Here is a 12,889-nt window from a genome sequence, read left to right on the forward strand (position 1 = left end):
ATATAAGATGGAAGTAACATGTAACGCACGTGCAAGAGAAACTATTTTGTTACAAGTGAATATGGGGCATCCAAAGCTTTGCCAAGCTTCCCAAGCACATAGACTGCCTATGATACACATAACATCAGTTTAAACGAAAGGAATTTGGCCAAAAGAGTTGGTCCTTATTTTGACGAAGCAGAACATTTCATGTCAACGATGAAGATGGAAACTTAAAAGACAACTAAATATTTTCATCATTTTAAATCGACGAAATAGAGATCTTTTGAGAACACACAGCAAAACTATTTGAGCTCCATTAAGGTTTCATTCGACTGCAATAATGCTGAATCTCATTTTACATAACCCACTTAGCAACTTGGAAAATGAATTTTTCGATTACAACAGAGTCTAGGAGCTACCCAACAAAAGTACTTACTGACCTTCATCTATACGAACAACCTAAGAACCTATCTTCTTTTCGGTCAGGCATTTGAAGTAGAAATGTCCACCATTTCTATATCATCATCTCCAGTTGATGTACTACTAGGTCTAGTCTCCAGAACTGCAGGAGTAACATTGTGGTGGTTCTCAGTCATACTTGCAACTGTACAACTGCTAGCACTCTTGGATCCAGATTCTGGCTTTTTTAGAACACTGTCATGTTCTTTCTCAGCATTGAGCACCCTATCATCTACTTGAGATGAAGGGACTGGATAACTGGATTTACTAGCTTCAGAATTCCGATCTTCTTGAACCAGTTTCCTCCCAAAATTAGGAGTATTTTGCTGAGGAGAAGAAAGAATTTGGTTCATCTGTTGACAAATTGCTTCCAGCGGAAGGATGTTCTTTTTCATCCCTGAACTAGGGTGACTCTCATTAAATGAGTCTTGGACATTTCCAGAAAGTACCAGGCACATCTGCAGAACAGACAGAAAATGTTTAAATATATCATCTTCAGAATACTTTCCTGAGAAATGTGGTTTTATTGTCTTATACTGGAAAGCAATTATGCATAGATGAAAATATAGTATGATTTGGAGTGAACTATTCACCTTGTTATAAAGCTCTGCAACACTTAAACGGTCTGGTTTACTATCACAAGCAACTTGAGAGATTCCCTGTGGAGCTGAATGCAGAGAAATCCATCATTAGCTGCTAGGTCAGTACATTTACAACATGAAATACAATAGAAGCTTGAGGAGGCAAATGACTACTCACAAATTGCTACTAGTCTTGGGGAATGGTCAGTCATTTCAGTATTGGCTTCTTCAACATTTCGATTTGGTTCATCCACAACCTTGGTATCACACGCCATCCCTTCATTGGGCAGTTCATGAGATTTTTCATCATCCTATAGAAAAGGCACAACGATCAATATACCACATGAACAAGTGTAGCTCCACAGAAGTAAACAATCGAGCTGCCACCCCTAGTCACCTAGATTTCATAAACTACTTCTTGAAAACGAGCGTCGCATGTGTATCCTATATTTATTTCGTACCTTTCGTTCAATGAGAAAATGGGTCAAATTCTACAGGATCAAACCTATGGGACTTAAGGAATGATATAAAAAAAAGAGAGGGAAAATATTCATATTAAATAAATATGAAGTAGAAGATTTGTTTAAGTTTTATTAAAATCACAGAAAAAAAATATTAAACAATGTGTGATGATGCATAACATAAGATTTTGAAAAATGCTCAAGAACACAACATACAACATAACAACACAAAAATTTAATCAATACTATAACTACAAACCCCTGGAATAAGTAGCGAAAATTAGGCTAAATAAATCAAGTAGAAAAGAATTCATTAAAAAAATAAATTGAAACATAAATAAATTAAAAGCCAAAAATAATAAATAACAAAACAAATCTCGAAGTTATACAACATAACAAATAACTTAACAATATAATAAGGAAAACAATGAAAAATATGTATCTTTACAAATGTCGAATTGAATTCTATGAGAGGCTATGAGCTTTGCTATCAGCCAAACCTTTATTTTTACCATGAATGGCAATAATCTAAGTTGGCAACCTAATTCCAAGAATCTGACTCACGGCATCAAAGAATGCATGCAATAAAAAAAATCAATTTGAAGTTGAGAAGACTTGATCAATAGAAAAAAGAAGATATCATTCACCAGACGTGAGAAACCTCCTAATTAAGGATGGAGGTGCATCATATAAGAAGTTGATACTAATCCTGTAAGAACATGAATGCGTTTATACAATCCTATTAGAATAGGAATAGGTTTATACGATTCTATGAGTATGAATAAGTTTATACAATCATATTTTCAATAAGAATAGGAATAGGAATACAAATAGAAATAGGAATAGTAAATAGTATCCTACTTGGTAAATGATTGTATTCTAGTGTCAATAAAAAGGGTCTCAATGTAATAATATGGACACGACAAAAATTCAATAATGTTTTTCTCCTATATTTTTTCACATGGTATCAGAGCATTTATGATCTTGGTAGAGAATCATAGAGCTTCAGCTACCGAGGGTGGCTATTACCCATATATGTTGCCCATTTGGCCAATGATTATTTTACAAAAGCATGATAAATGATATATGAACATATTCAAGGGAAGAAAACACAGTCAGACAGGTCAACGTGCGTCAATCGACTTTCTAGGGTTGTTTGTGTCAACCCCATATCCATCGGTGTTTGTGTAGCACCGTGTCATCTTTACGGTGACAACCTTTTTTCATATTTAATTTATATGGCACTGTGCCATCTTTTCGGTGACTACTTTAGATATCTAATTTGTATAGCAATGTGTCACCTTCCTAATAACTATTTTTTCATATTTAATTAGTGTAGCACCGTGCCATCTTCCCAGTGACTACCTTTTTTTGCATATTTGATTTGTGTAGCACCATGCATCTCTCTGGACTACTTTTCATATTTAATTTGCATAGTACCATGGATTTTTCTGAACTAGTTTCTCATATCTGGGTTGCATAGCACCATGTGTCTTTTCGATGATTCCTCAAATTTGATTTGTATAGTTCCATTCGTCTTTCCGTTGACTCCTAAAATCTGATTTGCATAGGATTGTGCTACCATTCTGACCCTACCCATATTATTTCCCTTTTTTAATAGGGTAGCGCCATTAATCCGCCCTTTCCTATATAATTTCTACTTTCTAGTTGGGTCGTGACATCATTCCGACACTACCCATATAATTTTATTTCTTAGATTGTGATCCTTTTTCAGCCATCAATTATAATACTCCAGTGTATGAGCATGTTCCGGCCAATTTTTCAATGATTTGCTTGTTTACTATCGACCCATCTATTGATTCCAACACGATCCATATACTTTATACTAGATTTTTAGCACTTTCCGATGATGTTAAGTGTTTTGGGAAGCAAAAAGCGGAAAAAAGTGATGAGGGCTCACTTCACAGAAGCGAAGCACACTTTTTATTTTTTCAAATAAAGTGATATTTAGTATAAAAAATATAAATTAAATAACTAAATAGAGGTAATATATTCCAAGATTAAAGTAAATAGATTAGTCAATAATCCTCATAAGTCATAACATATAAAAAAGAAAAACATTATTAAATCACAGAAGAATCAGTTGCAACAGCCTCACAGAGAAGAAGAAGAGAACTTACAGCAGTGGCAGCCTGGCAGCAACCAAAAATAGAAAAAAAAAAGTCGCAAAGCAGTCGCAAAGAAGAAGAGAAGAAGAAAACTTACAACAACAGTGGCAAAGCAGTTGCAGCCTCGCAACAGTCCAAAAAATAAATTTGAAGTCGCGAAAGAGGTATATGAATTCGTGTAAGGATTTCAAAATTTGTTGCATTGTGAAGAGGTCTAAATGGAGCAATCAACTAATTTTGTTGCTTAAGGGGAGTTTAGTAGCATTGTATGTCAATTACGTAAGTCACACTATGGTCTAAAACAATTTTTGCAAGCCTTGTTTGGGGAGTTCAACACTTTAATTTTATCATTTTGTGTTTTTATTGGCAATATACATCAAATTCAGTATTTCATGAGAAGATTAAGCACATTGAAATTAACTGACATTATACATCAAATCTAGTATTTAATGAGAAGACAAACACATTGAGATTGACGGTCATTTATGTGAAGTCGACTGATCAACTTGCAAACATTTCACCAAGCCCCTCATCGTTCCTCGTATTAATTACATTTGCAACGAGCTAGGTACATGAATTTTATATGCACTAGCTTGAGGGGAGTGTTAGAACATGAATTAGTTTATATAATCCTATTAGAATAGGAATAGGTATATAAAATCCTATTTATAATAGGAATATGAATACAAATAGAAATAGGAATAGTAAATACTATCCTACTTGGTAAAGGACTGTATTCTAGTGTAATAATGTGGATACAACAACAATTCAATAAGAATTGTATTCAGCACTTCAATTTTATCATTGTCTTTTTATTGGCAATATGCATCAAATTCGGTATTTCATGAGAAGATTAAGCACATTGAAATTGAACGACATCATACATCAAATCTAGTATTTAATGAGAAGACAAACACATTGAGATTGACTGTCATTTATGTGAAGTCGACTGATCAAACTTGCAGACATCTCACCAAGCCCCTTATCGTTCCTCGTATTAATTACATTTGTAACAAGCTAAGTACATGAATTGTATGCACTAGATTGAGGGGAGTTTTAGAACATGAATAAGTTTATATAATCATATTAGAATAGGACTAGGTTTATACGATCCTACTAGAGTAGGAATAGGTTTATACAATCCTATTTATAATAGGAATATGAATACAAATAGAAATAGGAATAATAAATAATATCCTACTTGATAAAGGACAATATTCTACTGTAATAATGTGGACACAACAATTCAATAATATTTTTCTCCTATATTTCTCACAACTCCTATCATACATAAGTAAAACAATTGATTCTTTAAAGAAGAGGAACTGAAAGGTCCACAATTACTGGGGATAAAAGTAACTTTGGGTCTTTCCTCTTCCTGTTTTCTTTTTTCTTTGAAGCAATACCCGTAACTAAAAACACAAACACTTACTGCAAACAGAACAACTGACAAATTAATAACAATGAATTGTCAATAATGGTATCTTTGTAATAACATTGGAAGATGGAAGTAACTCAAAAGTGGGTTGAATATAATGAGTCATTAAAATGACTTGAAAAGGGCAACTAAAAGTCTTAAATTGTGAATATATATATATACATACATATATATATATATATATATATATATAAAATGACTAGTTCACTGACAGAATTGTAAGCAATTAATCAAGTCCATGAATTGTAGTGAGTTCCAAACATGTCCAACGGCTGTTCCTCAAGAGAAGGGTCATATTATAAAGGCCTGATTAATTATAGAGGAGAATATCCTTATATACAGTTGGGAATCCACAAGGTTCTATACTAGTTAAAGTGCAAATTAGCTGAGAACATGCAATTCCATTCATGAGCTAAACCAGGTTAGCTCATGAAATACTTGGATCTCAGAGAGAAAAAAATACTTGGATGTGAAATTCCTTTGATTAGTTTTCTGATACTGACTTGACATACACTGAAGGACAGAAACATTAGGGGTCAATAAAAGCCCTTTGGACATGTAGATTACAGATAATAAGCAATCCAACATCACGTATTTTAAGAGTTTAATAAGACAACTTACGAAGGCTTCTTTCTGATATTCTGCATTAAGGCCCTTCTCAAGAAGTAGCACCCTTTTCTTGATGAATTCAACTTGTTTTCTCTGCATCTCTCTATAATGATGATACAATGAAGACGAATCTTGGATAACTTGTCGGTTTGAAGGATCACTTGTCCCATGCGAAAGTTCAGCTCCACAGGTATTCCCATCACCAGTAGCTTTCACCTGACCTCCAACAGACCCAGCATTTGCTGTATTTACACCATGTGGTGGTTGAAAAGCTCCGGGAACAGTAAATTCTGCTTGGGGAACTCCGGAAGCTGGAAGATCCTGTGAAGGTCCTCGAGCAGGAGCAACTTGTGGTTGAGAAGCTCCAGGAACGGGTAAATTTATGACGGAAAGATTCAGTTCTTTGCAGATGATCTCTTGGATGCTCAACTCCTTGTCATCAACAATTGTCTGCCATCTTCCATAACCATGTCTGCACAACCATAGACCCAGAAAATCAAAAATAAAATCAGCAGAACTTGACAATTTGCCGCAATTATTGAATTTAATGTTTGTGCTGCCAGCTCCCGAAATCCAGAGATGAACTTATCAACTTAGATGAAGTTAATAAAAATGCACAGTGAAAAAGACGTGACCCTAAATACATTAACTTGTGTTTCAAGGAGCAAATGTGAAATGACGGTTTGCATGGTATGAACACATAAAATTATCGAACGATGATTAGTAAGCAAATGTCAGGACTTGACAAAGTGCAATAGTTACAAGTTCAGTCTAGAACATATGCAAAAGAGTTGCATGGCAATCTTAGATGTCAATCAGTGAAAATATTGATATGAAACATGAACTGATGAAAGCAAATTTTTTTCTGTTAATCAGCAAAGATTTGGGGCATTTTCACAAGTTTTACTTTTCATAAGCTACAGGATAAATTTTCTAATCATGTTTTGAACTAAAGGGTATAAGTATCTTATATTTTACGGAAAAGGGTCAAAATGCACTTTTGCCAAATAAATATACTATTTATTTTCTTTTTGCACACTTCTTATTCGTAATAATATTTTCTTATTAGCAAATGTTTATCCTCTTTCAATTCGGAAAGAAATATCTTACTATGATTTTTATATTTGGAAGGATCCATTAAGTCATTCAATTTTAATTGATAAAATGAGATTAAGAAGAAAAAGATTCTTTCCAAATTTTATTAGTTAAAGTGATTTAAAATAAAGAAAACAACAATAAGGTTCTTTAAAAGTAATATTTTTACGAGGAACAAGAAGTGTTCAATAGGAAAAGAAATAATATATTTATCCAAAACGGGCATTTTTAACCCATTTAGTAAAAATAGAGGCATTTTTGGACCAAAGTACTGACGGCAACGGAACTTTTAATCCAAACTATAAACGGAAGGCAATTTTGTTCATTTCACATAGTTTAAGGGCATGTTTACCCTTTTTCATATATTTTACTGTGGATTTGTCTGACCTACCGTATTCGCTTTTTTAGAATTTCAGTAAAAATGGTTCAAGTAGTTGTGATAGATGAAAAGAAAGTAGGCTAATTAAAAAGATCATCTATTCAGAGCCTTCATCTCTTTAATTCAATAGACTTTCACATGCTTTTCACTACTGGTAAATGCAACCTACACAACTCCAGTCAAAGTCCTTCTTTATAAAGCGCAATTTCAGAACCACAGCCTTATTTCAACTGGTTAAGTGATTCCTAAATTCATTGTACAGATCAGAAGAGATAAAGGTTACATACTTTAACAAGGCCCGTAGCAACAGCAGATCGTGCTCATCCTTCCAATGTTTTCCACCTTTCAATCCAGGGTACCGAGACATAATATCATCGGCAAAAAGAGAGCCACCTGTCATTTCTGAAAAAGCCTTCACCTGAAACAACAGAACATACTTATCAACCTTTAAACCATGAAACATCTCTATAGTAGTAGCTTAATGAAGATATGCTGTCATCTGACAACGCCACTGATGGTACAAAGCTTCAGTTTTAACTGGAAATTAAAGATCTCAAATAAATATTTGACGGTGTCACGATGAATACACGAAAACAGAGCAAAAGTCATAGTTCTAAATTATTTTAGACATTACAGGCAGAAGAAATTCAGCAAACAGCACTGCATTTTACCATTCTATTTTTGGACAAGTTACATTATATTTATACCTGTCTGATATCTCAACCACATTGCAAAATAGCACTAGCCATGAAATAAGACACTTCCATTTTTCGTCTTTTCAAACATGAGAACAGAATCTTGTGTTTCATGCCAAAAGAGCAAGTGGCAGTGGCAGTAGCACAAGTGAGGATGCAAATGATGTGTTGGATGTGAAACAAAAGATATGCTGATTGGCACAATTGATAAAGACGTGAAACAAATTCCAAACTGAATATTAAGTTTGATATTTCTGATTTAGTTGTTGCCACGATAGACAAAAAAGTTGTTTGAAGTAAATAATAAGACAATGCGAACAGATAGGACATGAATATCGGAAAAGATCGAATACAAACTATCAAAGGTTCTGTTTGAGATACACCCCCCTTGCAACCACACACCAAGTGAGAGTTCGATACTGCAAAGCTACAAAGGACACTGGGGTATGAAAACTTGCCTTGTCCCTTATAAGAAGCAAGACAGCTATCCTAACAAGCACATCTGGTATTCTAAGTCCTTCTTTTGGAACACCATCTGCAATAAAAATATTTAAACGTTGCCTGACCCGACAGAAGGAAAAGGAGACTTGAAGCCCTATAAATTAGAATCATAAATGATTTGAGAATCAATATAATTTCTTAACCTGAAAATGTTGGTGAGTCAGTGATTTCTTCAGATATGTGTGACAAAAAGAGAGCTCCATAACTGTATAACAGTGATTAGAACGTGTCAATACATATGATCTACCATGCCTGTCCAATAAGAGACGTACAATACTAGGAATTTGTCAAAATAAAGATTCATGATAAGAATCTGTGTCTTGGGGGGGATAAGTTATACTGTCACAGTGATGTTTCTTCACTTTTAACAGGTGTAATTTTACTTATAGTTACCATAACTTTAACATAATATATAGATTAAAGATGTAATACCTATCAAGTTGTTACTGCAATTGATATGGCATAAAAAATTGCACTTTCTCCGTTTCAATTTGTTTCTCTGGGTTTGAGTTTGCATAGGGTTTAAGAAAGTAAAAAAGACTATTCAATCGTGTGGTCTTAAATTAAAGATATGTAGAATGTACCAAATGCCCTTTCATCTTGTGGGCTTAAGCATGTCATGTGGAAAGTTGAATTAAAGAGTTGTCAAAGGAAAGAGACATTCTTATTTTAAACGGACTCAAAAAGGAAAATAGGACAAACAAATTGAAATGGAAGGAGTAGCATTTATCAGATTCATATTGATGCGAAGGCACGACATCAAATCACCCACAAATATCTCAATTATTCAATTGGTATATTCAGATCCATAAAAAATAAAAGAGAGAGCCAGATAGAAGGAGAAGTGTAAGATGATGCATGATGAGTGACTTTAGAGAACAGAAAGTGGTAGTGGTTCAACGTAGAAGGAACGCTTGATCTACGTGTACCTTTGGCTGAGACATAGCTACAGGCTAGAGTAACAGAGAGTTTAAATGTACTAATAATCAGGGAATAGACAACTTCAAAGTTAATGTATGCCCATACTCTTGAATTTCTTCATAAGTTTTCTGCTTCAATCGTGGAGTGAAGTCTGCCCAGTCAAACTCACCAGCCCCAAATCTGTAAAGATAAGAAGTTATCTCCAACATTTTTAAATTTTTGCATGCACAGCAGATGTGAATACAGAATAGTAGGAAATCAGCACTACCACATTTACAACAAAAACAACTATGTTCCAGTATCAAACTCATGGTAAGAAGTCGTGAGAGGAAAATAAAAAGAAAAAATGTAGCAGAAAAAAAATATAGAAAAATTGAAACCTCATCAAAATTTGGACAAATGCTGCTCTTTGGCTTTGATTGAACCCCAGTACCCTAAATGATCTTCCTTCTCCTTCCATCAAAGGGAGTGGTTCAGCAGAATCAACTGTCAAAAGAAAATATATTCTTCACTAAGATATTGTTTTCCATTATTCGCAACTGAAACTAAAAAATGAGATTGAGAACCCATATCCCACCGCGGGCTTTCTTTCTGTGAGCCTTCCTCAAAACTGGCGCTCCCAGTGAAGCTGTCTCACCATCACTGGAATCAGCTTCAGCGTCATAGCTGTCATCCTCTCCGTCGGTGCTCACATCCTCCAGACCAGCAAGATCATCATCGTCAACAGACACCATCTAGGAAATGAATAAGATATGAAACATGGAAATCAAAAAGGGAAAGTATCAAGAAATTACTAGACTAGCGTGTCCAAGAAAGAGCACTCACCAGAAAATATCAAAGAACGTGAAGGATAAACTAATGACAGTGTCTAATAGCCCATCAAACTTATTCAGAAGAACAAACAAAAAATTGAATTAACATGCAAAAGAATTTCACCTGCTTACGACTCCTCTTTCCCTTCCCCATGGTCTTGAATTCTTCAACTTGATGCACTTCATATTTATCTCGTAGCAGTTCTTCCCAATAAGATGCCCTCTCAGAATTGTTTACAGTTGCTTTATTCTCCACAGGGGCAGTTGATGCTTCCTCCTCTGCTGTTGCTTCTGCTTCTTCAACGTATTCAAAATTAGCAACCTAAGGCATTCATCAGTTTATATCAGCAAATGAAGAAAAATGGCAAACATTGTATATCACGAATTTCAAAATGATAGCACTTGCACAACTCAATCAGGAATTTAGTATATCAATCGTGATAGCATTGTTTATTAGCTATCCTTAGTCCTTACAAAACACCATCTAAACCATCAAGCTAATTTCTTTCTTATTTAAAGCCAAATATTTGTAAAAAAAAATACTCTACATGCAAGCAAAAAAGTCCGTCCAAGAATAGCACTAAGTGATGAATATGTACTGTTGCATAAGTTAAGGTTCACATCAAACTTGGAAGGACCTGAGCAAACCGAACTAGAGAATCTAATTCGTATATATTTAAGAAGTTACACCAAAAAGTCAAAAATTATAAGCATTTGCATTTAACTCTATCAGCTTGTAAAAGTTATCATTCTAAAAAAAAAAAAAATCTATCAAGCTTGTACTAAATAGAATGGCTATTGGCCATCCACAACTCCCAACAGCAAGCCCGTATATATCAAAATTCCTTTATCCGAGATGGAAAACATCAATGAAACACCTGGAAGGGATATTTGATCAGCCCAATAAAATGACCCAATCATGTCAACACTGCCAATCCCCAAAATTTAATGCAGAAACATAAAGTTCACTGTCCTGGACCTTTTTTTGGTTTTTATAGTCACAGTTCAGGATCTGAATTGAAATTTAATTTTGAAATTCACATGAAGCTAAATATAAAAGCTTGACAAGCCACAGGGAACCGACAGTTATCGACTGATCTACTAATTCCAACCTGATCCATATACTTAATAATAGATATTGAGCACTTTGTTGCACAAGGGGAGTTTAGTAACCTTGTATGTCGATTATGTGAGTCACCTTATGGTCTGAAGCAGTCTTTGCAAGTTTGGTTTGGGAAGTTCAACAATGGAATTTTATCTCTGCGTGTACTGACATTATGCATCAAATCCAATATTCAATGAGAAGACAAAATATTGAGATTGAAGTCGACTAATCAATTCGCATATATCTCTCCAAGCCCCTCATCCATTCTCGTGTTAATTACATTTGTAACAAGCTAGGCATATAAATTGTATGCACTAGCTTGAGCGGGAGTATTAGAATATGAATAGATTTGTACAGTCCTAATAGAAAGATAGGTTTATACAATCCTATTTGAAATAGAATAGGAATGAAATACAAATAGGAATAGTAAATAGTATCCTACTTGGTAAAGGATTGTACTCTAGTATCTATAAAATACGGTCTCAATGTAACAATAGACACAAAAACAACTCAATAACATTTTTTTCCTATATTTCTCACAATAGCAACACAAATCTCCATAACTTATTTTAAAACTACAAGTTTCAAAAATCTTCCTTTTTTACTTAAACTATGTGCTGAGTCAAACTAACTCATAAAATGGGACGGAGGGAGTACAAAAGATACCTAAAAATATATGAATCGCTTATAACATCATCACTAGTAGTACAACCATCATTACTACTTTAAACACCTAATACATAATAATATATTGATGCCAACTCAACTCAAATGTCATTAATATGTAAGTAGAACAAGCTCACAGAAGAAATTTTTGAATTGCAAAGTTATGTTTCAGTTTCAGTTTGTCAAACACAATATAGAAATAAGTCTTGATACAGCCCCACTTTTGAAGAAATATTCTAGAAACAAAAGCATTAAAGGGGAAATAGAGAGTCTGGAACTATAACTAACCAAACATTAAGTAACTACCTCTTAGATTTTCTCCCGCAGTTACCAATATTACAAATCCTATCAAATTAGGCTATAGAGTTTTCTAGTTGTTTGTTGTAGACAATATGTATCCAATAAATACCTAGAAAGGATTATCTTTAAGGAGGATTGAATATATGTTTGAATATCAATTTCTGGAGCTTTGTCCACTCCATACAAACAAATTTATTGGTTGTAAAGTGTGTTTAAGATTCTTGCACAATAAAAACCAGTAACAATTTCCTTTCTTTCTCATTTACCTTCATAAGCTTTTCCAGCATCTAACAATTTGGTATAAGACCAGACTAATCTGACATGGTCAATACTAGATCTTCTACTTCTCAAAAAGATGTTCCCAATGTTCAATCCCCTGCCCAACAACTACGCGCCATAAAATCAAAAAATTAAATACAACTGATTCATTGGCAGCAGATGTTGCTTCAATAAAAGCCCAGATTGGTCTCACCCAACAAGAGGAAACCAATTACCGAACTCGTAATAGAGGAAAAAACACAAATGATCGACAAGAAGAAGAAGACGACAGCTATATTACAAGGTATTCAAAGATACTTCCTGAAGGTCATACACATAGATGGATTTTCCAGCTTTGAAGGAGGGGACCCTATAGGTTGGATTTTGAAGGCAGAAAAATATATTTGCTACAACCAATTCAAGATGCACACAAGGTTAACATTGTTGCTATGTACCTGGAAGGTGATGCTCTTGATCTCTTCTCTTGGATTAATCATG

General features: G+C 34.3%; 1 protein-coding gene across 2 annotated transcripts in view; it reads right to left on the reverse strand.

Moving 5' to 3' along the window:
* Window positions 1-212: 212 nt before the first annotated feature.
* LOC101263831 (CHD3-type chromatin-remodeling factor PICKLE-like) overlaps window positions 213-12,889 on the reverse strand; it is a 54,296-nt gene continuing 41,619 nt past the window's right edge. For both annotated transcript variants that reach the window (XM_004244843.5, XM_026032563.2), the window contains 11 exons: window positions 10,187-10,384; window positions 9,828-9,984; window positions 9,631-9,736; window positions 9,356-9,430; window positions 8,473-8,534; window positions 8,287-8,363; window positions 7,421-7,551; window positions 5,672-6,131; window positions 1,201-1,333; window positions 1,035-1,108; window positions 213-899 (listed from right to left, as the gene is read on the reverse strand). In XM_004244843.5, the coding sequence (XP_004244891.1) occupies window positions 465-899; window positions 1,035-1,108; window positions 1,201-1,333; window positions 5,672-6,131; window positions 7,421-7,551; window positions 8,287-8,363; window positions 8,473-8,534; window positions 9,356-9,430; window positions 9,631-9,736; window positions 9,828-9,984; window positions 10,187-10,384 (1,908 nt within the window). In that variant the 3' untranslated portion in view covers window positions 213-464. The remainder of the gene's footprint in view (window positions 900-1,034; window positions 1,109-1,200; window positions 1,334-5,671; window positions 6,132-7,420; window positions 7,552-8,286; window positions 8,364-8,472; window positions 8,535-9,355; window positions 9,431-9,630; window positions 9,737-9,827; window positions 9,985-10,186; window positions 10,385-12,889) is intronic.

This window comes from Solanum lycopersicum, chromosome 8 (assembly GCF_036512215.1).
Source record: "Solanum lycopersicum chromosome 8, SLM_r2.1".
NCBI lineage: Eukaryota > Viridiplantae > Streptophyta > Magnoliopsida > Solanales > Solanaceae > Solanum > Solanum lycopersicum.